This window comes from Diceros bicornis, chromosome 10 (genome assembly GCF_020826845.1).
Source record: "Diceros bicornis minor isolate mBicDic1 chromosome 10, mDicBic1.mat.cur, whole genome shotgun sequence".
NCBI lineage: Eukaryota > Metazoa > Chordata > Mammalia > Perissodactyla > Rhinocerotidae > Diceros > Diceros bicornis.
This window is the reverse complement of record NC_080749.1, coordinates 47753963-47781932: the sequence shown is the minus strand read 5'-3', so window position 1 is coordinate 47781932 and position 27970 is coordinate 47753963. Positions and strand designations below refer to the sequence as shown.

The window sequence follows — 27970 nt, the reverse complement described above, 5'->3', positions numbered from 1 at the left end:
CTGTGCTGTCCAGTACTGTATCCGCAAGCCACATTTGGCTAGTACAAATGAAATGTACTGTAAGTATAAAATACACACTGGATTTCAAAGACCAAGTAGTAAAAAAAAAAAAATGTAAGGTATTAATGATGACTTTTATATTGATTACATGTTGACGTAATGTATTTTATATATAAGTTTAAATAAATATATTATTGAAAGTAATTTCATCCATTTTTGAAAAATATTTTTAATGTGGTTACTAGAAAATGTAATATATATTCAGCTCATCCTTGTGGCTCACATTATATTTATTTTGGGTAGTAATGATATAGACAGAATAACTTGGCTGGTTGACAGGAGCCAGCCTTAGCCACTGACTATCCCAGTGCTGCCATGATAGGCACTTGAATTGGGTGGCAGAGGGAGACACGAAGGCTATGCCTGGGCCCGGAGCATAGCCTTCCATTTACCAAGGTTGATGAAGCTACCACTGCTGCCAAATGTACAGGCTACCAGCAGCAGATACCAATGCTGAGCCCTCAATATGGCACTGTTCTGGAGTCTCACCAGACACTTGCTGGCAGATTGATTACACTGAAATTCTTGCATCCTGGAAGGACCAGAGGTTGGGTGTTTTTTTGAATTTTATATAAATACATACATACGTATATATATATATATATATATATATATATATACGTATGTATATATTTCAAGTCTGATTTTGCCTTTCTTAGCTGCAGTACTTATGGTGTATTTGATCTACCCATATGAGATCCCACATAACATTATATCAGAGCAGGTGAACTAACTTACAGGAAAGGAGGTATGCGAGTGGGCCCATGACTGTGAGATCCACTGGTCACGTCACGGACTCAGAAGCTACTGGCCTGACAGAGTGTTGACTGGATTGCTACAGGTGCAGTTGGAATGCACGTTTAGAGGTGATACTCTGAAGGGTGGGGTACCATGCTCCAGGATGCAAGATATACATTGGATCGAAAACCTTTATATAGTTTTTGTCCCCAATAGGAAGAAGACATGAGTCCAAGAACACATATGTTCCTTCCATGGGGTGAAAGCAGGAGTGGCCCAATTTAACTTGTCTTACTGAGGGAAATTGTGCTTCCTATCCCACAACTCTATAAGCTCTGCCGGGTTAAAGGTCCTAGTTTCCAAAGGGGACATACTTTTATCAGGGACTATGTATTCCCATAAAACTTAAGCTACTGCTGCTATGTGGACATTTTAGGCAGGGAGAAGAGTCACCATGTTTGCAGGGATAATTGACCTTGATTATCAGGAAGGGATAGGTCTACCATTAGACAATGGGAGCAAGAAGAAATATCCACTTAGATGCCTCTTGGGTGGGGTCATGCCACAAAGTGAGCCACTGAGACTAGCAGAAGCGGTTGCTGAAGCTGAGGAGAATGTAGAATTTATAGTGAAAGAGGGAGATGGTGAGTGTCAGTTGTGGTTCTAAGACCAGCTGCGGTGGCAGAGGTTGTAGCTTATTTTACTAACCAAGCTCTTCTAAGTTTTCCAGAATCCTGGAGGGCCTGCTCCCTAAAATTTAAATGAAGAAGTGGATCTAAGGGATGGACTGTGGAAGACGTAGAGCGGTGCCACCTCCAAGGGTTCCCCTTCAAGGAAGGACTTTCCCAGCTTCTGAGAGTGCCATCAGCAAACAGCCTCCAGCCTTCAACTCTTTTTAGGTGTTTCCTCTACTACAGAGCACCAACTTGCCCCAGAGCCCTCCCTTCCTGCAGTGGACTACATCCAGTGACTGACTGTGGAGTGGCTATAAAGGCCCAGTCATTTTCAGCCCACTAGGCTCAGAGGAGCCCTTTATGCTTCAGAGCACCCAGGTGGGGACAGCCTGGCCAGTGAAACACTCGTTCACTCCAAATCTTACATCTTTATCTAAGCTCTAGGCTCATATTTCCTTCTGTCCACTTGTTGTGTTCATTGAGTATTGCAGCATCAATTCAATGTCCAAAATGAATACTTCTCTTCCTCCTTACAACATCCTAATTTCTGTTAATGGTGTATCCAGTCTCTTAAGTTCTTCTCCATACTCCACCTACGGTATTTTAAACTCATAATCTTGTTGTTACTCTTAATCTCTCACACCCAAGTAGACCTTCAAATAACTGACCTTTTCTTTGTCAAAATCACCTAGACCTTTATGCTCACTCGTCCGAAGGGACCTGCTTGTCTTGTTCACTGTTGCTCCCTTATTCTCTAGCACAGTGTCCTAAACAGAGTAGGTCCTCAACAATTATTTTATTATTATTATTATTATTTTTGCTGAGAAAGATTTGCCCTGAGTTAACATCAGCTGCCAATCTTCCTCTTTTTGTATGTGAGCTGCCACCACAGCAAGGCAACTGACAGACGAGTGGTATAGGTCCGTGCCCGGGAACAGAACCCGGGCTGCTGAAGTGAAGCACACTGAACTTATCCACTAGGCCACTGGGGCTGCCCCAATAATTGTTTTTTGAATGAATAGTGATTGCAATAGCTATGAGGAAGATTTGTACTCTGGCATTCCCATCTTCCCAAACCATCTGTGTACTGCAACCACACTGATTCCACACTACTAAACATCACTCTTATTTGGTTGAATATCCTCTTCTAATACCTTCAGGAATTCCCTCTTTCCCTAGGGATACAAATCAGACTCTTTGGACTGGTCTTCAGAGCTTTGAAATATCTGAATTGATTCTCATCTGATTGCTTATTTGTTCCCAAAGGTAAATCATCTGCTCCTAGCAACGTCCTTCTGCCCTGCACAGAAGGGGCGACTGGGTTCTGACTTAGCCTTTCCTCAAGCTGTTCCATAATGTGGAATATGGAATGCCCCCTACCAGCTGAAATTCTCCCTCCCCCTGAATCTTACACCTTCTCCATCCTTTCAGCCAGCCATCTTTCCCTCATCTGAACTCCTGTGAATGCACCACTCGTTTTTGTACTGCATATGTGTCAGTAAGCATGTTTAAAGTATCTACTATGTTCCAGGCACTAAACCGGATGCCGAGGACATGGAGAATAACAAGACACATTTTCTGTTCCCAGGGAATCCTGTAGAGGGAGTAGGTAACAAATAAGTGAGTACAGTGAGAGTCAAAGGGGTTCTAATAAATGTCTGCATTGGGCATAAAAGAGCAGATAATCAATTTTCAGGAAAATCAGAAAGGCAACATAAAGGAGGGGACATCTGAGTTCTCTCTTGAAAAAATAAGTAGATGGCCATTAGAATTGTGCTGTCAGAATGGGATTGTGGGGTGTATATCCTGGGCACAAGGAGTAAGCTGAACACAGGCAGGGGAAGATGGAGTCTGGAGAAGTTTAAGCAGTCTGTCTTGTGGGCAACGGAGGACATGGGAGGCACAGAGAGAGTTTTATGAGCAAAAAGGCCGGAGAGGTTTGTTGTACTCAGATCTTAGGTGATCTTGTGGGGCATTCTGAAGAGTTTGGAGTTCATCTTGTTGGTAATGAGGAAGGAACATCACAGATTTTTTAGTGAGCAAGACGATCAAATTTGAGTTTGGGATGATCATACAATCACATATTTCTATTTAACTTTCAAAAATATAGATCCAGTGTCTAGATGTAAGAAAACAAATTGTTTGTGTGTGATGGGAGATGAGGAAGGATCCGTTTACTTTTTTCTTTATTCTATTGTCAATAAAAGTAAGTTTGCTTACCTTAAGTCAGCATCATTAAATAGCTAGGCATATATATGTACCTATGTGTACACATGTATTCTAAACACCAAATCACACAGATTCTGCTTTAAGCAAAGAAAAACAAATACTACTAAACAGGTGAATTACAATATACTACTTACAAGAGGTTGGATTTGTGTTTGTAAAAATATCCTCCCAAATGTCATTTGGATAAGGAGTTCCTCTCTGGCCTTCATGTTTGTTTACACATCATTAATTGATGAAGGGGTTGAGTAGTTGAAGATGAAAACTGTTATTAAGCATCTCCGCTTAGAGAGCAATCATAATGAAGTCAGCACATCTTGGAGGTGATAATGTCATGAGTCATTTCACAGGAGCCGGGTTCACACACAACTTTTCAGGAATGTATCTGTTGCACAGAGGGAAGGAGGTATTTTTGCCTTGTGTTGTGACAGCTCAGGATGTGAGAACAAAGGATTTACACAAAATGCAACAAAAATGCAACAGCAGATACAACTTGGAAACTGGTTTTACTCTGCTGCAAACAAATGAACAAGATATTGTACAATATATAATAAAAAGTACAGCATAATACAAGTGCCACTAATAAAAGAAAAAAGGATAAGACTTAAAAATACTTATTTGTAATATATATATATATATATACACTGCAATAAAAAGCCACAATAAATACACGAATTTCCATGTCATTCATAATAAATACTGAAAATATAAATACAGAAGACTACAGCTAATATGAATAAATTATTACAACATAAGGTCCAGGTTAAGTTCTGTTGAATATTATTGTAGCTTATTTTATATACCCTTTGGCATCTTTGATGTTATAACTTATACACAAGAGAAATCAATCTAGAAATTGTGTGACATACAACATGACATCTTAGTGTAAAGTGATTGTGTGTATGAACTGTAGTTTGATTTTCTTCCCTTTCAACCTTTCTAAGTGATTAGATTGAACATAACAGTAATAACATATCTATTGAAATATTATAGAAATTGAGTAAAAGTAAGAACAGAAATCATCTAAAAGATAAAACCAGTCACAATGTGAAAAAAAAATGTTACAGTGAGTTTATCTCACTGAGTTTTAAATTACTTTTTTTTGCCAACAAAAAACAAATGAAAAACAAAACCAAAAAAGCAAGTACTCTCAATAGACTTCCCTTGTGTAAAGACCATTCCCAATGTCCGAACATTTCAAAATAGACTGAAGGATAACACCCAAGTGCTTTGGATCGTTTGATCTACCATTACAGTCATTTCACTAGATTTCACCAAAATTTGCAAATGTACCAAATTTCTATGGCAGCTGGAAAGTGGAGAAACAACTGATGTCCATGATCAAGACAAAGATACTGCAAAAGGTGACATTTGTCTATGCAACCAATTATACATAAATATTTTAAATGGGGAAAATGCATTTTTGACTAATGTCAAATGACCTTTTCCTATCAAATTGATATACCCTGTGACATTGAGGGAAACACATTGAAATAACAAAGTGCCGTTTTCTGCATTAACAGGCATTAACCAGTACATATGTATTAATAGTTCTATCTTAAGAGGCTATTACACCAGAAATGCAATAAACTAAATGAAAGCAGATCAACTTTACTAAGACACAATAAAGGCTGAGGTTTTTAGGAACAGAGTTGTAATCTACAGGTTTTTAATTTTTTTTAAACTATTTCTGTACTGTAAATGTCTAGTGTTTATTTTACATCAAACACTTTTGAAACATGTTTCACAAACTACGCCTCAGACTTATTTCCATAGAGGTGCCTAGAGTCAATTAAAACATGGGCCAAATGATTCAACATTCTTTACATAAGCATTCTATAGCTTTTTAATTTTTTTTTTTTTAAGCAAAAAAGGGTTATTTCCCCTAGTGTTATTTGTGGGGAGCAACCACATTGATGTGGCTGTCATTTCACAAGAGCATCCGAATTGGGGAGATAAGCAGCTGTACTGAGATGGAAAAAAATCCCATGGAGAAAGGAAACTGACTTCGGGGGTGCTCCCCATCTTCTGGTTAGGTCTGACTCGGAGTTGGAAGCAACTCTGAGCAAACAGAATATGCTCTGGAAGCTGCAGAGGGGGCTTGGATCAAGTGATGTAATCAGAAAAAAATCACCACCCTCCTGGACTCCCCCCCTCATTTTCAGGCCTTGTCAAGATGACAAATTTTTAAATCATTTTGCTGATCCCTGAGAAGGCAAGCAGCCATTGTTTAAATACCACGGGGACAAAGGCTGGGATCAAATGGTGGCTGAGTAATTCTCTGGAGTCATTTTATTCCACATCAGACTCTCCACAACTAGTCACATCTTCCCCAGAAGGAGTGGAAAAACTTGAGATTCTCATTTTTCATTTTAGGGTAAAGAAAGGTTAACAAGAAGGTACTTATTTAGAAGCAAGAAGGTAGAAAATGCTCACTTTTGTCATTGTAACTTCTCAGAAAATTGAGCAGCTTAAAAGTTGAGTCTCTTGATCCTAGTTCTGATGTTTGCCACCGGGGTTCTGAAACAGTCACTTTTCCTGACATTACCTCTTGACGTCACAGCGAGGGTAAAACAAAAATACAAAAACGAAAAACAACTATAGCCACATTTGTCGAGAATAGGTCATGTTATTGAGCATTGTCTCAATACCCACGTCTTTATTTTTAAAAATCTGATTTCTTATGGAATCATCAAATGCAATAATCATCAAAGGTCGGGGAAACCCAACTTTCTTTGAGTCCCCAGCACAATGGCCTAAATCACCGCAACTGTTGCCAGGTGCTTAGCTCACAAAGACTGGCCAAGACATTTTCTTATTGTGAGAAAAACCTAAGAGAACTGGAGTGTGTTGCCAAGGAAACCGCCTTCCCTAGAGATGTTAAGAATAGATGGGTATCTATCCTGTTGGGCATGCCTGAGTGACAGTCCTCCCTAGAGGTAGATAGATGAGCCAGATGACCTCTGGAGATCTCTTATAGTCTCAGGACTATAAAATTTGAAGAATACAGAAGAATCTCAAACTTTCCATTATTCACACACAGTTGGCCATTGTATCTTTGAAAAGATTAAACTATTCTGAGACACCCATTTGGCATGACTAGTACCTAATGAATCAAGATTCATACAATAACCTTTGGCAGTGAATTCTATTTGCTTATGGTACAAACAAAATGACTTTGCCTACTAATAAATTTAAAATATCAAGTTCAGCTATCATTTGGGTATCATTAAACCATCCAAGGATCAACACTGAATTAAAGAAAAAACAAAAAAAAAACCCTAATCTCTGGCAATTTATTTCCTAGATATTTAGGTTTTTCCTCTTTAGGAGAATTCAGATTTGCATTTTATTTCATTTCTCCCTTCTCTTTCATATTTAAGTAAAATTTCAAAATGTTACCTAGATCTTTGACTTTGTTTTGAACATGGGTGGCTTTACTTATGGCTAAGGAGAAAAGCTTGGTGGGCAACATAAAAAGCAGGAACAAAACAAAATTGGATAAATTATGCTACAGCGTTAGAAATTTCAATCTCACTTTTTATCAGATCCCTATGTAGAGACAACCGCAAAACCACATTAGGAGGCCACATCCTCTGACAAGAGGGTTTCTGGTCATACCTAGCATGGCAGTAGGACTGGATGAAGATCTCTGGTGATAGAAACAGCTAGATAATTTTTAAAGAGATATTTTCTAACTCAATTTCCTTGCAAATACTCATTAATAAATAACTTTTAAGATACTCATAAGCCAGATAAAAATATTGAGAGAAAGCCAAAAGAGAAAAGAGAGGGTTACCCAACAAAGAAGCTATTCCAAAATGACAACTGAAACCATCCAAACAGGTCACATAAATTAGCTTAGACAAAGGACAGGCTAATTTCTACCATAAATTTGCCTTCTCTTAAACCCTTCTAATCGGTATACATTATCTTAAAAATATTTAAATCGCCTCACACATGTCACTAAAACCAGAGTTACTGAACTGTCTTGACTATCACCATGGTAATGAGTCATGCCAAGGAAGGAATGACATCATTAGCATGTTGAATACAAACATTGTCCAAAAAAAATCCTATCATATTCCTTTGAAACTTTAGTTCTGCCAGACACTTTTATGAGCTGAAATAAAATGACACACACGAGTTGGCTTTTCTTGAATTATAAGCAAGTATAAAGTGTCAAATAAAAAGCAATTACCCTGTATAGCGATATATTTACCACAAGTGAAAGAAAGTAGTCAACAACGTGACTTAAATCTTTGAAATTACTTCATTTTCCATGAATGTAACAAGTACCTGTATTTACTACAATTCCAGGCTACATGTCAATTAATTAGATTACAAAAACTGCATATAGAAAATGAACCGATTTAGGCTTTGAATCTGGTTGTATACACTGCTTCCCATTGTTCTGTCTGAATCACCACTGTCAGGATACAAAACCTAAGGTATCACATTTACTATACAGACAGCACAAAGTTAGACTAACCCCAGGACTGCTCACCAGCTAAAACCCAGGTCATATCAAGCTTTTGAGTTTGAATTTCTGATAAGAAAGAAAAAAATGAAACATCTGCATTGGTTAGGAAGGGGGGGTCTCATGGAGTAGCTTGAAAGCTATGAGAGGAGTTGAAGTAAAACTTAGAAGTGATTGTTTTATAGAGTCACATTGAATATACAGCAGGTAAATTAGTAAAGAGATTTTTTATTTCCATGTTCATTACTTTTGACAACAGTCTATCACTCATTTTAATCTAAAATGTGTTTAAATCTTAAAAATAGTTTCTTTAGCATGTTGTAGCTCTGTTTTTATTTTTTTAAAGCCTCAAATGATCTGTAGATAGTAAGATATAATTGATGTGGACGGTAGGCAGATGTGAGCACCAACTGGGTTGTCCCCACTGTAACTGCCCTTTCTAGGTTTCCGGCTTGCATTTGTGAGTCTAGTTTTTCTAGTATAATAAAGTTCCAGCTTTTCAGCTCTGCTGAAACTTTATGGTTCCTAGGAGAGACCACCAATTATTAAGCTTATATTTCATCCTCACTCCACGTGACACTTCCATAATTCTAGTAAATTTTCAAATTGCTGATGTTCAGTTAAATTAAGTCAGTTAAATTCTTTAATGCTACAGAAAACATCTGACAAGCTGTCCTATTTGTGCAAAGCTGTGGCATTTGGCTTAAATATTTAAGTTACTTGAGCACAAGTTAGCAGATCTCAGAAAGAATACAGTAATCTGTAGTCACAAATTTGTGTTACAGCTAAGAGTGATTAAGGCTTTAAACTTTTGGTGTTGGTTGTGGTAAGGATACACAGATAGTTCCAGTTTCAAATTACAGTCAAGTCTTGAGTTTGAAAGCATGAAGGTACTTCCCATTTAAGGTTGGTATTTTATACACTGACTTCAATAATGACACTCTCAAATCTGAGAGAGAATAGGAGCAGATGCCATTTTAAAGAGAAAGATTAAGTCATATTTGGAGAAATGGAAGGCTTTATGGCATCTTTTTAAAAGGCAGTCTCTGGTTGACTTCTGAGGATGTCAGCTTTCCACCTGCTAATGGTTTGTAACTCCAGCTAAGAGTGAGGGGGCCAAACGACCTCTCTGTTTTCTACAGGTTGCCAGGTAATGCCTTTGGAACTTGGAACTAGGGTTTTGCTATTTTGATAGGCTATTTATAAATAGAAGTAAGAGTTATTGTGTTCCACACTGTTGTTTCAAAGGTTTCCTGGGCTATGCATGAGTCAACCTGCCTTTGAAACTGTCTGGTAGGAGTTTGCTGGTGTAAGTTTAGCATCACTTATAAAAATATAACACTGAAAAGCAATTAGCTGAATATCTCTCTTTCATTCAATCCAGTTCTAGCTGAGTCTAGATTTAATTCACAAATTTCAGATAGGGGTTGAGGCAAGGATGATCCAGTGAGTTCCATTAATTTTGGAAAAAGAATATCCTTTTAGTTGCAGTTTGCATATAATTAGACAAGAATTGACATCATTTTTCTAATACCAATTTATAAAATCACAAATTAAAAGGATTATGATGAGGCTTGATTGATTATTTCATGCCACTCTTCATCATCATCATAATCCCTTAGAATTTCTAGTGTTTCCCCCACTCTTTTTACCACGAACTCTTTTTTCCTCTAACACAGTAGGTGTTCAATAAATATTTGTTGAAAGTATGGATACTTAATAAATTCTAAATATCAAAAGGGTTATAAACTTGTACAACAATATCAGAAGTTTAATCAAAAAACCAGTGATATATCAATTTATAGGAAATAAATCATCATATATTTTCCTGTTGAATGATAACCAAATCAGAATCTAGAAGTCATCTGTTAGAATGTAAAATTTTAAAGAACATAATCACTTATAATCTCTTTGCTTCTTTATTAATTTGTGTCCAGTGTTTCTGCAACTCATAGTTTTTTCTTCTGGGGGGGGTATTGCTGGGCCACATATGATTGTGAATATTTTATCACTCAAATATTAATTTCACATTTTATATGTGTCTGGCACACTGGGAAAAATATAGTTTCATCACAAAGAAAAGATTGGCTTTCAAAAAGTAACTATACCATTCAATTAACCAAAAGACATGAGACAAACAGACTTTAAGTTACTTGTGCCTTAATAATCAATGATCAAGAGACAGAGAAAAAACTTAAGTAAATGTATTTCATTGACTTCCTTCTCTCAAAAGAAACCTAGAATGACAAAGGAAATGCAAGCTGCTTCAGCCACTTGACTTGCAAATCAATTTGGCCTGGATTATAACTGGGAATTAAGCCCCAATAAAAGGTATAGGGCTGGTGCTAAAACAACAGGCACCAAGGCAAGAAGCTTTGCCATTGACAGTGAATGACTGAAAAGCTGTGTCAAAAAAAGACTATAATTTGGTTAGATGTACTATGGGGGCAATAGAACAGCTGCAGGTCAGGTTATTGTGTCTTGGCATAAAGATCTTAAATACCCCAACTAGCTGCATCTAGCTTGATCCCCATTTTAAAAAGCTTAGAAAAACTGTAGCGCTTTCCTGGCATGTGGGCAGTTTTTGTTGAATAAAGGGCTATTAATGGAAAAAAAAAAAAGTCAGATAGAACACTGTGTTCTCTCAGCTTTTCTGGGAAAGGAAGTAACAATGAAAATGACTCCATCACTAGTATTATTTGCAACTTTGACCCAATATTTTCAAACTATTTCTATAAAAATTATCCTCTTTTCTAGACCACGTTTTTAGATCATAAAACCCAACCAGATTCTATGGTGGGAAAAATTCAGTACTCATTGGCCATTGCCTAAAATCTGTCATTCTCCAGTGTGTGGTATACATCTATTTTGTGTGTGTGTGTGTTGGGGTGGGGGAAGTAGGGGTGTTTTCATAGGTAATCTGTGTATGTAGATTGTAGGAGATGTTTAGGGGTTAGGTTACGCACAGGAAAATTTGGAATGGAAGCTGTCACGGTTGGAAGTTTAGTCCTTCTGTGTAGCAGTGACTTTCAACCCCAATTGGACAGAAAGGGGAAAAAGCTCTGGTTTTTTGTTTGCCTGTTTGTAGGTTAAGCATCCCTTTGGAAATGAAGCTACAAAACAGATACCCAGCCAAACGTAAACAAATAGGTGTCAACCTTCTTGTGAAAATAAAGCTGAACTAAATTAAATATCTATCCTTTCAGAAACTGGACTGACATTCTGCCCTTCAACTCTACCCCAGCCAGAGTCATCTCTTCCCCACTCTGCCACACTCTGTGTTTCAAGAATAAGCTGAGTGCTTCACATGTAAATACTTCAAGGGCTTGTAATGGTCTAGCAAATATGGCGCACACGATTCTTTCACGTGCTTGAATGAAGGAACAATAGCCTCTTGTCATTTTCTCTTTGGGCCTGTGCTCTTTAGATTATATTGGTAGGGGAAAGAAATTTGGAGATCAAGCACTAAAAACTGTAGCTTTGTAGACAACATGGGATATACTATTGAGATTTGAGCAAAATCCCAATCTGGTTAGTCCAAAGGGCTTATCATTCAAAGGGAACATCCTTGCCCCCATTACTACCACCTCCATAAGGACAAACCCAAAGCTCCTTTAATGTTAATATTAATGGTTATAAATTTGGCCCAGTGGTAGGACAGAGAAAGGGCTCCTAGGAACCAACTGCACAGTGGAAGAGCTGTCAAGTAAACATGTTTTCCCCAAATCAAGTTTTAGTAGAAACTTTTCCATTGGAGGACTTTCTCTAGATCAAAGCTTTTAAGTACAATTAAATAAAATAGTATTCTTTTAAGGAACTGAGATCTACAATATATTTATATCCATATTTCTAAACATCCAAGGCTAAAAGACATAAAAAATAAGTCGCGATGCAGTCACTGAATAGCAAGGCATGTCCACGTTTCAAAGAGGCATAAGACATGAAATGATATAACAGTAGAAGGTCAAAAATGTGAAACAGATTTAGCATAGTCATATTGCATTAAAAAAAAAGGTAGAACACACCATTTAGTTACCTAAATTAATTTACAGGAAAACGGGATCTTAGAAGTCCTCCGACGAACCAAGTGCAGAGAATCTAAAGGTGGGGAGTGCATGTTTTATTTCTATCTGTCCCCTTTAATAAGAGAACGTGAGGTAATTAGAAAATATTCAATGCATTCTGGACTGTTCTGCTAATTGTCCCAGGCAAGGGAAATCAAAATGCTTCAGAAAAGTAAGGCCTAGCAGAGTATTTGGGTAGAGGCCTCCCTTCAATCAGCTGGTCACTAAATGGGAATCTCATTATACACTCACTTCGTAGAGATGGATTGATCACGCTGTAGAAAAGGCTGGTCGCCGAGGATGTGTTTCTTCCACGTTTCCTCAGCCTCCTCTGCTTTTACTGAGTTAGGTCGTCAGAGTGGCGAAGGAAAATAGGTCATTTTTCCTTCATAAAGTATCATTGGATGATTCCTCTATATTAATTATATGAACCTTATATAGTTACAGATTAAAAAAATTGTTTTTAATTTTTCATCTCAAAGAGTTCTCAGTCCCCACCCCTCACAAGGTACCATGAAGGGGCACTAAAGTGCATTTTGATGTAGGGGAGTAGAGTTTAAAGGTGCTGTCCAAGCTAAGAACCAAGATGATGCTGTCTAAAAAAGAAAGGCAATTCCTTCTACCTCCATCTCTGGAGTCAGCTGAGGGAGGGCAATGAACTAGACCCTCGCCAGAGGATTGTCCTAACTCTTAACTTTAGAGAAAACTGTGTAAGGACCTGCACATATAGACTCATTTATTTGTCCAAAATAGCAAAAATAGGCCTATTTCACCCTTAAGAAAGTATTTGCAAATCTGATCAGTCATGATCATAAAAACGTGAATGGATTCCAGATGCAATCCATGTGGGCATGCTCGGTGGTACTAACTATGCATCTTCAGCTTAAAAGAACATGCTGCTGTTCATTTTCATCAAAACATGACTTCTAACTACCATAAATAAAATACACCTGAAACAATTCAATCTTTTTCTTACAATAATTACTTTTACATTAAAAAGTCACCATCATCTTCAGATATATCGAAAATTAGGACTCTAAATCTTAATTATTTCCCAGTCTTAGTTAACAATCTTGCACAGGCCCGATAATCCAAAACTTGGAGCTCTGATCTACACAGCTTGGCAGGTTTCACACAGTTTGACAGGTAGGCAACTGTGAGATATGCTTTTTTAAAATTAGCATTTTCTATCAAAACAGTCTGAAATCTTTTAAAATCCTCATAGAGACTGTATTTGTACAATGCCACAGTCACATAGCTAGAAAGGAGAAAACAAAATACAGTCTGGAAGATTCACCACAGTCCAAGTTTTCTCGGTCCTTAGTTTAAACAACCATGAGCCCAGGAAATCCAATTAAATACAGTGCTTTAAATAGGAGAAGACTTGGTCCTAGAATAACTTAAGCTACTAAACAGGGACGGTCTCAACCACGGGTGATTTGATGCACTCTTCGTGCAATCTGCTCTTTTCTGCAAGGCTCACAGAATTTTCAGCAGGATGCTCTGAAATGTGACTGTCACCATTCAATGTAGAGACAAACCCTTCCTGGGAGGGACCTTTCAAGTATGAGTGAAATTCGACTTGAGGATGATTGGACCTATGTTCGGGATATAAGCTATTGCAGGGCACACCGCTGTCATTTTCTGAAGAGGAGCAGCAAACGATGACCGAGGGGTTGGCAGCTGGGTAGTGGGAGGTGCCGTAGGCTTCTTCTGCTTGTCGGGCATAGTCAACAAACTGCTCCGGGGTCATGGTGTAAGGCACCAGCGAGAGGGTACCATTTTTGACAGTATCTCTTTCAGAGTAGTTCTCAGAGATCTGGTTAGGAGTTCCTGGAATGTGGCTATCTATTTGGTAATACAGAGTTGAAGAGTTGGCATAAAAAGGAGCATTTTTCGTGTGGCTTTCATGAACGGCGGTGCCATCAGAATAACAAAGGACGGAAGGAAGAGGGACAACTTCAGCATGGGTACCCAAACCTTCCACGAAGCTGTCCCCTTTCTCATCATCGTCATCCTCTTCCTCCTCCTCCTCTTCTTCTTCCTCTTCCTCCTCCTCATCTGACTCACTAGGTGCCAAGCTTTGCGTGCTAGAATCAGTGACTCCACTGCAGAAGCTGCTCCCATCCTCCTCCTCCTCCTCCTCCTCCCCTTGGCAATCTAATTCCTCAGCGGACTGCAGGTGCAGCACAGCAGCCTGCGGTTCAGTTTCAATCTCAAAATTGTCTGCGATAGAATATTCTACAGAGTGAGCGACAGGGCCCATGGAACTACTGTGAGCGCTTATCTCACTGTGGCAGCCGTTCAGTGCGGGGATTTGCTGCTCTCGGTTTTTCTCCAGTTCCAGTTTCATTATTGTGTGCAAAAAGTGAGTCCGGACACGGATAGGATTAAATTCAATTCTACCTGCTGTGTTACTACATCCTTCTTTAGTGCAGCCACATGGGAAAGACATTCGATCCACCTTGGAAGGAAGAACACAGGTTAGCCCCACAGAACTCCTACAAACCAAATGAAAATCCAGTATCTTTCCGCAACCCCTTTGAGTCTGGCATTACTTAATTCCACTCACGCCAGAACAAATGACCATCAAACTGAAAACAGTAATGAAAAGGGGAAGTAAAGGCTTAAAATCTAAGAGTTCACCTAGTTTTAAAACCTGTATTCAAAATAAAAGTGAGTTATGGTTATAAGCGTATGTTTTTAGTTCATTGACCCCTCCTGTGCTTTCTTGACTTCTTACTCCATTCTCCCTTTTTTCCCTTCTCTCTATTCCACTAATTTTGCTCCGATTTTTTCAATGTTTCTGTCCTTTCCCCACGCTCCCTTTCCTTCCACTGCATGCGAGTTCACATGCCCAATTTTAAACATACTTACTGCTCTCATCTCCACCTGCTGTTTTTAATTTAAATTATATGACATTTCCCATACTAGCCATGCCCCTTTTTCTTTGCTTATTATAAAGTGAACTTCTCTGCCCGAGGAGTCCAGATTGACACCACTTAGTATCATGCAGCCTGATAATTCACTTTCATGGGTTTACCTTCTCATTCTTGTGGATCCTTGGTACATGATGTATGTGTACTGCATGTGCACGCTCATGACTGACTGGTGGACTCATGTGTTAGGTCCTGGCTCCCCACCTCCCATCCATCAGACTACAAGCTTTTCAAGGGAAGGGATGTTCATTTACACAATATCTCAAAATTATTTGAGTGATTGGACTGTAGATAGAGTCATTGGGTTCAGCAAGAGTCAGTGGACTGAGCGCTTGACTCAGGTGAGAAGTGGAATTCTGGGCAATCCAAGCATACTCCTAAGATATTTGCAAATGGTTTCAGACTCCGCCACTTAACCTGTATGCAGACCAGAGCCCAGGCAACCAGCAAGAACTTGCCCTGCTTGTCACCTTATCGAAGTGGGGGGAATTTCCTGTGCTACAGAGAAGAAACAGATTGTAGCACAGTCATCCTGGTCCCAATAAAAGTAGTAGCAGATGTCAGAGCCAGAATCTGTAGCAGTTTTCCTCCTCCTGAATCCTTTTCTGTGAATCCACCTCAAGCAACTGTTCAGCTGATGAGAACTGTCTTTTCCTTTGGCCTGCCCGAGGGGCTCTCCTTATTGACAGAGACAAGTTTTCCCATAAAATAACACCACCCAACTAATCATGGAGTACCAGTGACATTATAGATGGATGGAGACCTGAGAATCGTCTAGTCCAGGGGTTGGTAAACCTTTTTTTGTAAAAGGCCAAAGAGTAAATATTTTAGGCTTTGTGGGCCTTATAGTCTCTGCGGCAACTAAACTCTGCTGGAGAAGAATGAAAGCAGTCCTGGACAACATGTAAACAAACAAACAAACAAAAACGTGGCTGCGCCTCAATAAAACTTTATTTACAAAAACAGCTGACAGGCCAGATTTGGCCTGTGAGTAATAGTTTGCCAACCTCTGATTTAGTCCAGCCCATTTGTTTTAGAGATGTGGAAACTGAGCCCAGAAAGTTTACCTGACTTACCAGTTTTACATAGCTGGAAAAAGCAGAGCCAGGAGTAGAACTCAGTTTTCTTTAGTCCCAGTCTAGTAACTTTTCCACTGGGCTATACCATCTCTAACCAAGCATCATTTTATGACCCATGGATGGATCAGAAAATACAAACTCAAATGTTAGAGTTGTCATGATCTCCCTGAATGTTTATAAAAAGCCAAAATAAGCTAGTATAACAAACGAATCCAAGGGGAAATAATTTCCATGGACTCAGCTGCAGCTTGGGTTGCCTTTCACATTATATCTTATATGTATAAGCATATTATGTACACCCATGAATGTCCTCGACTTAGTAGTTCTCTCTTCTTGAATCATGTGTCTTGCCTGGCCCCAAAGTTTCCTTCCACGTGTGGGAAACTTCACTATATGTAGCACGACTGCCTCGTTAGGGTGTGGCATATAATGTCTTGTCTTTGGAGTCCCTGAAATCCCCATCCTTACCTGACACTTAATGCCTGCCAGGCTGCAGGTACACGTTTCTGGATCACAGAACACGCGGCAGTCACAGCCACAGTCCTCTCGCGATAGGCGGATGGCTCGCAGCTCGTGCTTTTCTTCCACATCAATTTTTTTCACTCCGGACGCCCGCAGCAGCGCTCTCCGTTTTTTGGTTGGCAGGGGTTGTAGAAAGAAGTACTCGTCTACCTCTGTGTTGTCTAAATCAATATCATCATCAGAAATGTCGTCCACTGTAAGGGTGCTAGCTTCTTCCGATTCCACTGTGCCATTCTTAGTCATCTAGAAATACAAAGCAGCAAATAAGAGACTTAGCCTGGGCAGGGTCTAAAATCCCTTACTTTCATACTCAGTAGGAGTGAAACTACTGTATAACATCATGTCCCCAGAATCAATAAGTATTTGTGGGTCAAAGCATTTCCTTTTATTTTTCTCTTTAGAGAAGTCACAGGGAGGAAAATGAGGCATCAAAATGAGAGGCTTTTAAATGTACTGGTAACAGAAGACTGTTAATTGGAACTCTAACCTCCTGAGGTTAGGAGCTATAGTTCTTAGAGCTTTTAACCAGTGCGATGTGAAAGAGACCAAAGGTTACAGATGCCCATCAGTGAAGGCTATCTTTACACTCCGTTCGTGACGGGCAGCTCTGATGTTGGGATAAATGTGTCCTTGTTCAGAGGTGATAGCATCTTAGCGGAAGCCGTTGCCACCTAAATCAGCAAACATGTTGTCCTTGAAATAACGACCCTATCTTGGTCTCCAGCAAAATCATGGACTAGGAAATAAACTTGTGCTGCACTGTGCTACTGGGATTACAAACACGGTTACCCTACAGAACATTCCAAGAATGAGGGCTTGATATGAAGTAATCAGTCAGGTCAGCGTGCTCTCAGTAAGACAGGGAGCAGAGGGCAGTGCCGGCAGGCTCTCTCCAATGGGCAACTGAAACAATAAACTCAGCCCTCAAAGGAGTTCACAAGAACCTGTGCCCAAAGCAATACCTTCTGCATAATAGCTCGTGTGGGCAACTGTATCTCATATACCTGTAACTATTCTGCTTCTATTTATATTTCTTTTCTAAATTAATTTCATCCATCAATAAACCCTGAATCAGTATTTCACTTATTGTTATACCACCACATATTATGTTTCTTTCACAAAAATAACATTTAGAAAGAGATATTTTCTCTGAATATGAGCAAGAAATGTATTCTGAGAAGCAGCACAGGGATAAATGCAGAAACTCCAAAAGGGATTATTCAAGAAAGTTCTAAATACAGAAGCTATTTTGATTCTTTAATTTTTCAGTGTGTTATATCATAAACTTCATTAATTGTAATTATTACCATGCTTTTTGATCTTAATAACAGTTCAGTCATTACACAGTTAAAATACTCTGGTGACATCAGATATCATTCTCTCATGTTCAGAGGAAAAAGATCAATACTTGGATAAGAATATTTATTATTGACTAAAAAATCCCAAACCAGACAACGCTGAATGTATTGAAAAACAAATAGAAGACTAGTCTTTGCCCTCAAGTAGAGGAAACAACATAGTAGCAAGTATGTATTAAATATATTACAAAGGGTCCCTGAAATGCATTTTCAAAAGCTACTAAACTATATTTTTTGAATATTTCAGAGCTTAAATCTGTGTTCTTGCAAAGATGGGTATTCCCTTTCATTGGGTTTTGTTTCTCAGTGTCATCTGCAATGTATTTCCTTTCTTGGCATTTCTTTATAAATATGTATTGGTTAAGCTGTCCAAGTTCCTGTGATGTCCACTACTAGGAGGTTACTTTGATTGGTTGCTTTTATCATTTTCGTTAATTCTTATTTGCTAACAGAAGCATCTTTCTATCTGTAAAGATCTGATTTTCTAAGGAATTCAAGTGTGTAATTGCCTCACATATACTCAGTCCTCTGTGATTGGTAAAGCTGCATTAACGAATAAGAGAGCTACCTTTCCCATCTTGTCACCTCTAGGGTGTTTAGATTTGTTTTCATTAAGGCTTGGCCTGCCTATGTGAACCTCCTCAAGCTTCTGACTCCACAGCGCATGTAGAGCATCCAGGACTTGGTTATCTTGATTCATTTCAATACTTCCTTCCTACTTAATCTCCATGTTCTATAATATTTATCCTCCTTCGTGTAACTGGTAACGTTATAAAAACTACAAAAAAATCCCCTATTTTATATTAACAGGTTTTGATTTTTAAAAAAATAATAGTTGCTATCATATCAATGAAAATTTTTAGGGCAATGTGAATAACTAATCGGCATCTAAAAATTAAAAAAAAAACCAACTGTATCTCACATAAACTACGGAAGATGCTTACTCCAAATATAAGTGCTCTTAGAAATAAAATCTGCATCTCTTATTCCCACATACAAATTACAGTAGACAATTTCATTTCAAAATAAAAATTCCACTAAGAATCTGAAAGTCCTTCACACAGAGCTATGTACTGTTTTCACTCTTGTTCAAAAACCCACAGGGGCCCTAATTCTAGATTTTCAAAATCTCACATTAACATTGAAGTGATCTGGCTAGGTTTTATCCTTGTCTCTCCAATATCATCTCTGCCATTTCTAACGAAAACTGGAAATATTCTAGTTCATCAATTGGCTGATCTTCCCCTCCTCATAATTTCTGGTTTGTTATGTAACCATCGAAAGATATTATTCTCTTCTATCCCCTCGGAAGTCCTTCCCCAGCTCTCTCCAGTCTACACCCATTTCCTCCTTTGAAACCCAGGCCAAACCTACTGAGTTTAAATACTCTGTAAAATCAGAGTATTTCATAGATTATTTTCAAATGCATTTTCTCATATTAGAGCAAAAGGGAAAAAAGTCAATGAGCTCCCTATTTCTGTCCACAACTCATGTCATTCTCTCAAGACCTGTCATTCTCTCAAGACCTAGTGCAAAGAAACCAGGGAGTCTTCCAAGATCATCTCATCTACTTTTGCTGACTCCTTTACTCCATGACCCATCGTCACAAGAATGTTCATTTTGTACATTTTTTTCTCTTTTCCCCCCAACTTTATAGAGATACAATTGACATATAACAATGTGTGAGTTTAAGGCGGACGATGTGTTTATTTGATACACTTATAGATCGTATAATGATTACCACTGTAGCATCAGCTAACATCTCCATCATATCACATAATTACCATTTCTTTTTCGTGGTGAGAACATTTCAGATATATTCTCTTAGCAACTTGCGAGTATATGATACAGTATTGTCAACTACAATCGCTATGCTGTACATTAGATCTCCAGAACTTATTCACCTTATGACTGGAAGTTTGTACGCTTTGACCAACATCTCCCCATTTCCCCCACCCTCGAGCAGCTGGTAACCATCATTCTACTGTCTGTTTCCATGAGTAGTACTTTTTTAGATTCCACATATAAGTAATATCATACATTATTTGTCTTTCTCTGACTTATTTCACATAGCATAATGCCCTCAAAGTCCATCCATGTTGTCACAAATGGTAGGACATCCTTCTTTCTCATGGTTGAGTAGTATTCTATTGTATATACATATAACATATTTTTCTCTTGACATGAGTGTTACCTTTAAATGTCTTCATATCTCAAAATAGACTCATTGAATCTTCAGACTTTATTTCATCAGATGCAGCCTCCTTATATTAGGCATGATGAGGTCCAGATTAATTTGGACCTCTGCAAAACATGCTTGTAAAACCTAATTCCTTGACCTCTATTTTTTTTTTTTTTTTTTTTTGTGAGGGAGATCAGCCCTGAGCTAACATCCGGGCTAATCCTCCTCTTTTTGCTGAGGAAGACTGGCTCTGAGCTAACATCTATTGCCCATCCTCCTCCTTTTTTCCCTCCCCAAAGCCCCAGTGGATAGTTGTATGTCATAGTTGCACATCCTTCCAGTCGCTGCGCGTGGGACGCGACCCCAGCATGGCCGGAGAAGCGGCTCGTCAGTGCGCGCCCAGGATCCGAACCCAGCCGCCAGCAGCCGAGCATGCGCACTTAACCGCCAAGCCACCGGGCCGTCCCCCCTGACCTCTATTTTAGTATGTTTTTCCCAGTATCTCACAGATAGATTCTAAGTTTCCCATAGTACATAATGCAGGGCTGGGACTCCAGCATGGAATTAAGCACAATGTGTCTAAAAGCTATTCTGTCTATAAAATAAATGCATGCAAAGTAATCAGCACATTCAAAGCAATGCTATCTTTTGAGATAGACCCCCTAGAAGGCAATCCGGGCCTTGGACCATTTCTAGTTTTGTGCTCTCTCCCCAAAATAACATTGCCTTCCCAAGAGCTCAAAGAAAGCTTGCCAAAAACGTGGCTTAAGGAGACCACCAAATAATCCTAACCCTCAAACATGCTTCTGTTTCTGTGTCCATGTGTGTGTAAAAAAAAGAGAGATTGGAAGTGGGGGAAACAGATATAAAATGATAACAATATTAATGACTACAGTTTTTTAATCTGTGTGCCCAACATTGCTCTAAACACTTTATCTGCATTAACTTAGCATCACAAAAATATCATAAGGTAGATATTATCATTATCTCCATTTAACTGAAGAGGAAACTGAGGCACAGGAGTGCTAAATAACTTGCCCAAGATCGCAAGTAGTGAGGTTGTGCAAGAAGTCACAATCCTAGATATTTGACTCTACAGCTTGTACTCTTAACTGCCACGATAATTACATATACACACTGTTTTTATATATTTAATATATACTGATTAGTCTTTTGTGCTTTTGTATTAGGCATTAGGTATATCAATGCACAAGAAACAGGTCTTGATCTCAAAGGATTGAAGTAAAGAGATGAGGAATCTAGTAATTTTAATCCAGTTCATAAGGATTTCCTGGCTGAAGGTGAACACTGGGCATGAGAGTATATAGGAGGGGCCACCTAGAGGTGGAGCTGGAGGTGGGGTGAGAAGGGAAGACTTTCACATCTAAGCTTAACTCTGAAGATGGAGAGCAGTTAGATGAACAAGTGGAGGCAGAATGCATTCCACACTGAGCAACAATAGTTTCAAAGGCCTGAGATGGGACAAAGCATGATGCTTTCATCAGCTTGCAAATTATCCAGATGACTGGACTCGTATGGGATCCCTTCCTGTCTTGGTCCATAAGCAAAGGAAAAAAAGTAAATAAAGAGTTGGCCTTTAGAGAGTAGATCCTCTGTTCCCCTGCCTTAGTCACCTTAGAGGTGATAAGTAATGACTTAACTCATGATTTGATCTAATGATCTTTATCTTATTTTATATTTATCCTACATCTGTGTGCGTTTATTTATACTGTATTGGAAGATCTCAAGGTCAAGTACTCTGTTGTGTGTGTGTGTGTTTGTGTGTTTTGTTCCAATGATGATACTTAAGATGAAACTTAGTTCTTGAGCCACTGTGTAAACTTGTCCAGACTCATTCCACAAATGACTATAACTTTTTTTAAACAGATAGAATAAACATCTTAATTTTGGAAGTTTGTCTGATTTGTACTGATAAGTATAAGCAAACAGTTTCCAAAGTCCAGTACAGTATAAACCTTTTCTCATCTAAACACATTTGAAGTATGGGACACACTGCTGTCAGAATCAGTGGAGTGATTCTCAGACTGCTTTTGGCCAAGTACTGGGCGGGGCTTAAATAAAAATCAGCATTTGATCTTTTTTTTTGCCATATCATGCAGCAGATGAATTCCACTATAAATCCAATGAGATGAAATTTTGGGTGAATTAGCTGCCTGAAAAAAACTAATTCAATGCAAAATGATTATGGAGAAGGAAACAATACTGAAAATGTGGACTAACTAAAATGACTCAAAACAAAAACCCACGAAAATAAAAACACTTCCTTTCAGCAGTTAAAAGGTGTCCTTAGTAATAAAATCTCCTGGTTACTACCAAGTTATTAACACATGTAAAATTGATAGTGGAAATAAGAATGTGAAAAATAATTCAATTCCACAAACACTGATTACTGCCTATTATAATGTTAGTGATGATGTTGAGAATGAGCCAAGCTACCATATATTGAAAACCAGTCATTGAGCTCCATACTTTACATAAACTATCTCACCTAATTTGCACAGCAATCTAATGAAGTAAGCATTTTTTTTATAGTTGAAAAAATTGGAGACTTGAGAAGATAATTTGCCAAAATGTAGCTACATAGTTAATTAGTAGGTGTACAGAGAATCAAACTCAGGTCTATTTGACCTCAGAGCTTGAGCCAGGCTCGCAAGACCAGTTTAGAGGAAAAATTCTTAGACTAATAGTAGAAAACTATACGGAAGAAAAAAGAAAGGATTCGGTTGCAGCCATACTCCAAGAGCTGGTCTCAGTGCTGTGGGGCAGGAGACAAAAGAGCAGAACAAGCTTCCTGAGAATTAGCTCATTCACAAATGAAAAATATGATTCAGACACAGAGAATAAGAGCTCAGAACAGAAGAAAACAGGAAACAAGCTGAAGATACGACATCCTCACCAGTTAGCATTTCCTGTGGGTACCTATTTTGTGGGTATGTGGAGGTGGCCTTTCTAAAGAAGATGCCAGCAGAAGCTGGTTCAAGTGACAGCTACCACTGTTGAAATAATGTGTTACTCTTGATTTTCCCAGTGGACTTTTAACTCCTTTACTCTGGCCTGCATTTAATCAGCATAGTATGCTGCCTCATTTTGTAATATTAGTTTTGGTGACTGGTTTCATGTATATCTCCCCCATCATAATGTGAACACATTGAGAATAGAGATCGTGTCTGTGTGGCTCATCACTGTGTCCCCAGAACTTTGTTAATTGCAGTCCCATAGTAATTGATTAATAATTTTTTTTTTTTCCTGAGGAAGAGTCACCCTGAGCTAACATCTGTTGCCAATCTTCCTCTTTTTGCTTGAGGGAGACATGACCTGAGCTAACATCTGTGCCAATCTTCCCCTACTTTGTATGTGGGTCACCGCCACAGCACGGCTGCTGATTAGTGGTGTAGGTCTGCGCCTGGAACTGAATCCAGGGCCGCCGAAGCAGAGTGTGCCAAATTTAACCACTAGGCCATGGGGCCAGCCTCTAATAAATATTTTTGTGAATGAATATTCTTAATCACTATGCTATACTGCCATTTACTGTACCAGGTATCAGGGTTTACAGATATATGACAATTCTGCCATCAAAGGAGCTTCCAGTATGCTGGGGAGATAACCATGCAATAAATATGATACAGTGTGGTAAGTGCAACAAAATGTATGTGCAAGTTATAGAAGTAACAGGGAGGACGAAATGATAGACCAAAAAAATGGAAGAGTAGATACAAAGGCACAAAGCAGAATTATTTACTTCCTATTCTGAGGAAGCAATAGTCTCTATCAAGCAGAAAAACCTTCAAACCAGAAATGGGAGAACAGATATGTTAGGAAAGATTTAATGTAAAAAAGAAGTGGGGAGACAGCGAAAGAATATTCAGCTATTTTATGTAAGAATCCCCAGTCCAGACAATTTATGCTTTTGAGCAATTTTTTATTGCCTGAAGTTATGATTGTTCAGTCTAATATCTGTGAAGAGTCATGGGGAAAAGAATTAAAAGATGATCAAAATAGGAGTGAATTGTTGAAAAAAAAAAGCTAATTCTAGGTACTATTCTAGACAGGATTATTTAAACAGATGGTCTCTATATGTGAAGAAAGAGAGAAGTGACTACTAGAATATTTCTTGGGCTCACTAAAGAAAGAATGTCCATTTGTCAAATTAAACTCCATGCAGAACATCAACATATAAGATAGATAAAAGTGGGTACACAGAGCTCTGACCCCATGGAACACAACTGGGAAACCACTGATCTAGTTCTGAGATTTTCAAACAAAATTTCTTATGTTCTTTACATGGAAGAAGGGAAAGTGAGCTGATTAAGAGTATGGTTAGATACATGAATTTTTAGTTATTTGAGCAGTTGAAAGTCTCTCCAAGACCAGTGACGCTCAGATCTTCTGCACCATCAATGAGGCTGGGAATTAGGGATGTGACACACATACATTCTATCATAGCAGTGGTCCACCATGGCAACGAGTCTCAATGGAGGTCATGGAGGGATGGTGAAGAGGAAGCTCTCCCTTTTCTCCTGAGGATCACTACTCTGAGAAGATATCCTGAACTTGGCTGTGTCTTGTTAAATTTAGTTTTTAAATCGTGTCTTGGATGAAGACCTAAAAGGCAGGCTAAACACATCAGCATGACAGATGACAAGATCAGGTTTATTCAGATTAAAAAACAAAACTTTATTTATCACTCTCTGTACGCCATGTCCAGCACCAAAGAGGATTCTTGCCCTGGAGATATAAAGTTTTGACTTGTATAATGATGTGGACCTGACTTACCTGGGTTTTGTTTGTTTGCTTTCTTGTTTTTCTTTTTTGTTGTTGCTGTTGTTTTACTTACTACCAGCTTAATATGAACAAACAAAATGATCAAGGTCCAAAAAGCTGCTGTAACTATACCCACAGACAGAGCACCCACATCCTGAGAGGGGATAATGTAACATATTCCTATATACTGGACAGATCCCATCTGGAGTACCAAGCCTAGGTCAAGTACCATATTTTGAGGTGGACACTAATAAACAGCATTATATCCAGAAGAAGGTAACCAGGGCGATAAAGTGTCTGAAAACCACGCCCTAGGAGGATTAGTGAAAAGAACTAGGGATGTTTAATCCTATAGAACAGAACCACATGGAACTCATATAACCTATTGCCAAATATTTGCACGTCCATTAACGCTTTCAAACACTTGGAGTTTGGAGAATAGGGACCAGATTGATTCTGTGTGCCTAGAGGGCAGAATTAGGGTCAAAAGGTATAATTAGATGGTAGCAGGTTGGTCAATGTAAAGAAGACCTTTCTAACAATTCAAGCTGCATAAATGGAATGGACTATCTCAAAAAACAGTGTGCTCTGGATTGCTAAAGATGTGCAATAAGAGGCAAAAATCCGTATCGGATATGTATTTGATAGAAGGAATTCCTGGTTTCATAGTATGAGTTGGATAAATGACCTAGTCACTAAGGTCTCTGGCAAACTAAAGGAAAACATTCATATCATTTTGATATTCAGTCAAATTTTGTAGTAGAATTCTTTGGCTCATTAGCTGTTAATTGCAGGTGGCAAATTGGAACCAATTTAATTATGCCCTCAAAGACCCAGGACGTTTGGTTGCTTTGTCAGCCTATAAGAATTTCAACAACCTGAATTTACAAGGAGTCCTTGGCTTACACCTCACCACAAAGGCACCAGAAAGGATGCTAATGTCAACATATAAGACATATAAACTTTTCATACATTCCTTTATCCTCGCTTCTGGTTTAGACCAACATTGCTTCCATTAGTAGCAGCTAATAAGCCATGAATCCAACAGTGTGCTGGTAAATATTTAAAAACTCGGTCTCTGGAAAAAAAAAATGTTCTAATTTGTTGTGTTTGTCAAGTCCCAAGGTGTAAACACTCCCATCATGGTCGATTTCAAGCTACCATTGGGAAGAGATGTGCCCAGTCCACGTTAGTGAGTAACTTTTGCAAGCTGGCTCTAGCACACCATATTTTAATCAGGAGAATCATTTCCATTGACTTCTTCTGAACTAGAAGATCAATGTTTATTGCACAGGAAGAATGTAGAGATCTGATTACATATGCTTAATTGCTCCACTAAAATTAAAATACCAGCCATATTTTGAAAGAACTTATTCTTAAATGTATTGCATTTGCTCAGGGCTGAAGCCCAGGCTTTCAGTCTTCCCCACTTTGGTTAGGTGTATTGTAACCAAATAGATTGTGCATATGACATGGCAGGTATTTGGGACATCCAAGTTTTCCATTGGTGTTGGAGCAGGCCTCTATTTAGGGATGCATTCTAGAAGAACTGCCCCTAAGTACGCTCTTGAGTAATCTCTGCAGAGTCCAGCAGACATGTTCTATAGGGACAAGTGGAGTTAAAAAACACCATGACCAGCAAATCTGACCTATCTAATAAAGAACTGCAGTATGAGGAAACAGTTAAAAACACATCCAGAAATTTGGAAATTACAGGTTAGAGATAATAGCCTATGTCAACCATCTCTCACAAGCCGCTAATCTCTTATATCTCCTGGAATGTTTAGGATCTTTATCTGGAGGTTAGTTAAATCACAAGACTGTTGAAGGGATACAAGGGGCAGGGCTGGAGGTGAAGGAGGAGAATTATAATGTTGCATGGGTAAGTCACTAAGTGAATAAAGCACAGTCATAAATGTAAGATTTGCAGTGAAGAAGATTTAGATAGAGATTTTTAAAAGGTTTATCATTAAAGAAAGAGTTACCATCTGGCAACTCTTTCTTTAAGAGGAAAGAGAGCAAATAACCAAGAATTACTTAAGAAATACATGACTCAAAAATTGAGAAAACTATATAACCCCGGAAAGCGATTGGAAATGGTACCAGAGTGGAGATAGACTTTTGATCTCAGATAGGAGAGGAAGAAAAACTAAGATTGAAAAAACATTGAGAAAGAGAGGGCAGTCAAAGCTGTGAAAGCTAAATTAGATTTCCCAGAACAAGGTAGTAGAATCCAGTAAGATATAACCCAGAGGCAATTGGAATGCCAAGCCTCTTTGAAACATACAAATGGCTGCCTAATGCATTTTACAGATACATGTGAAATGGGAATAAAGGCTAATGTAATTGTTCAATAATGTGGTGCAGATGATGAAATCTAAGCACTTAATTTGGAAAAGAGTATAGTATTAAGATGACTACACTGATTACTGTGAAGAGTATGACATGTTTCAATGGGCTTGACAGAGAAATAGGACTGTGCTCTGTAATTTAGAAATCTAAAGCTAGTTATTTCTTCTAGGAACATGTATTTTATTCAATCAGCTTTCTCCATTAATTGTTTTTAGACAATGTTTGGAACACCAACACAACCAACAAAAAAGACATATTTCAACACCCAAAATGGAATTGGATTTGTTCTACAAATCTAACTGTATATATTATTTCTCAATATATCTGACTCGATTTGATTGAGATGAATTACCAAATAAGAAGCAATTTTACAATAAAAAACTAAATTTCTATTCTTATTTTGTTTCAAAAATATTTATTATAAGGAAACATCAAAAAGCAGGTATGTGTATGTTTCTTTTTACTAATCTTTCACTATTAAGGCCTCATTGGAGGAGGTGCCATTGTATAAATT

The 27970-nt window shown here is 38.4% G+C and overlaps 1 protein-coding gene across 2 annotated transcripts in view; it reads right to left on the bottom strand.

Moving 5' to 3' along the window:
• Positions 1 to 8704: 8704 nt before the first annotated feature.
• The window catches only part of CSRNP3 (cysteine and serine rich nuclear protein 3), a 182405-nt gene continuing 163139 nt past the window's right edge, over positions 8705 to 27970 (bottom strand). For both annotated transcript variants that reach the window (XM_058549164.1, XM_058549165.1), the window contains 2 exons: positions 16729 to 17025; positions 8705 to 14706 (listed from right to left, as the gene is read on the bottom strand). In XM_058549164.1, the coding sequence (XP_058405147.1) occupies positions 13651 to 14706; positions 16729 to 17025 (1353 nt within the window). In that variant the 3' untranslated portion in view covers positions 8705 to 13650. The remainder of the gene's footprint in view (positions 14707 to 16728; positions 17026 to 27970) is intronic.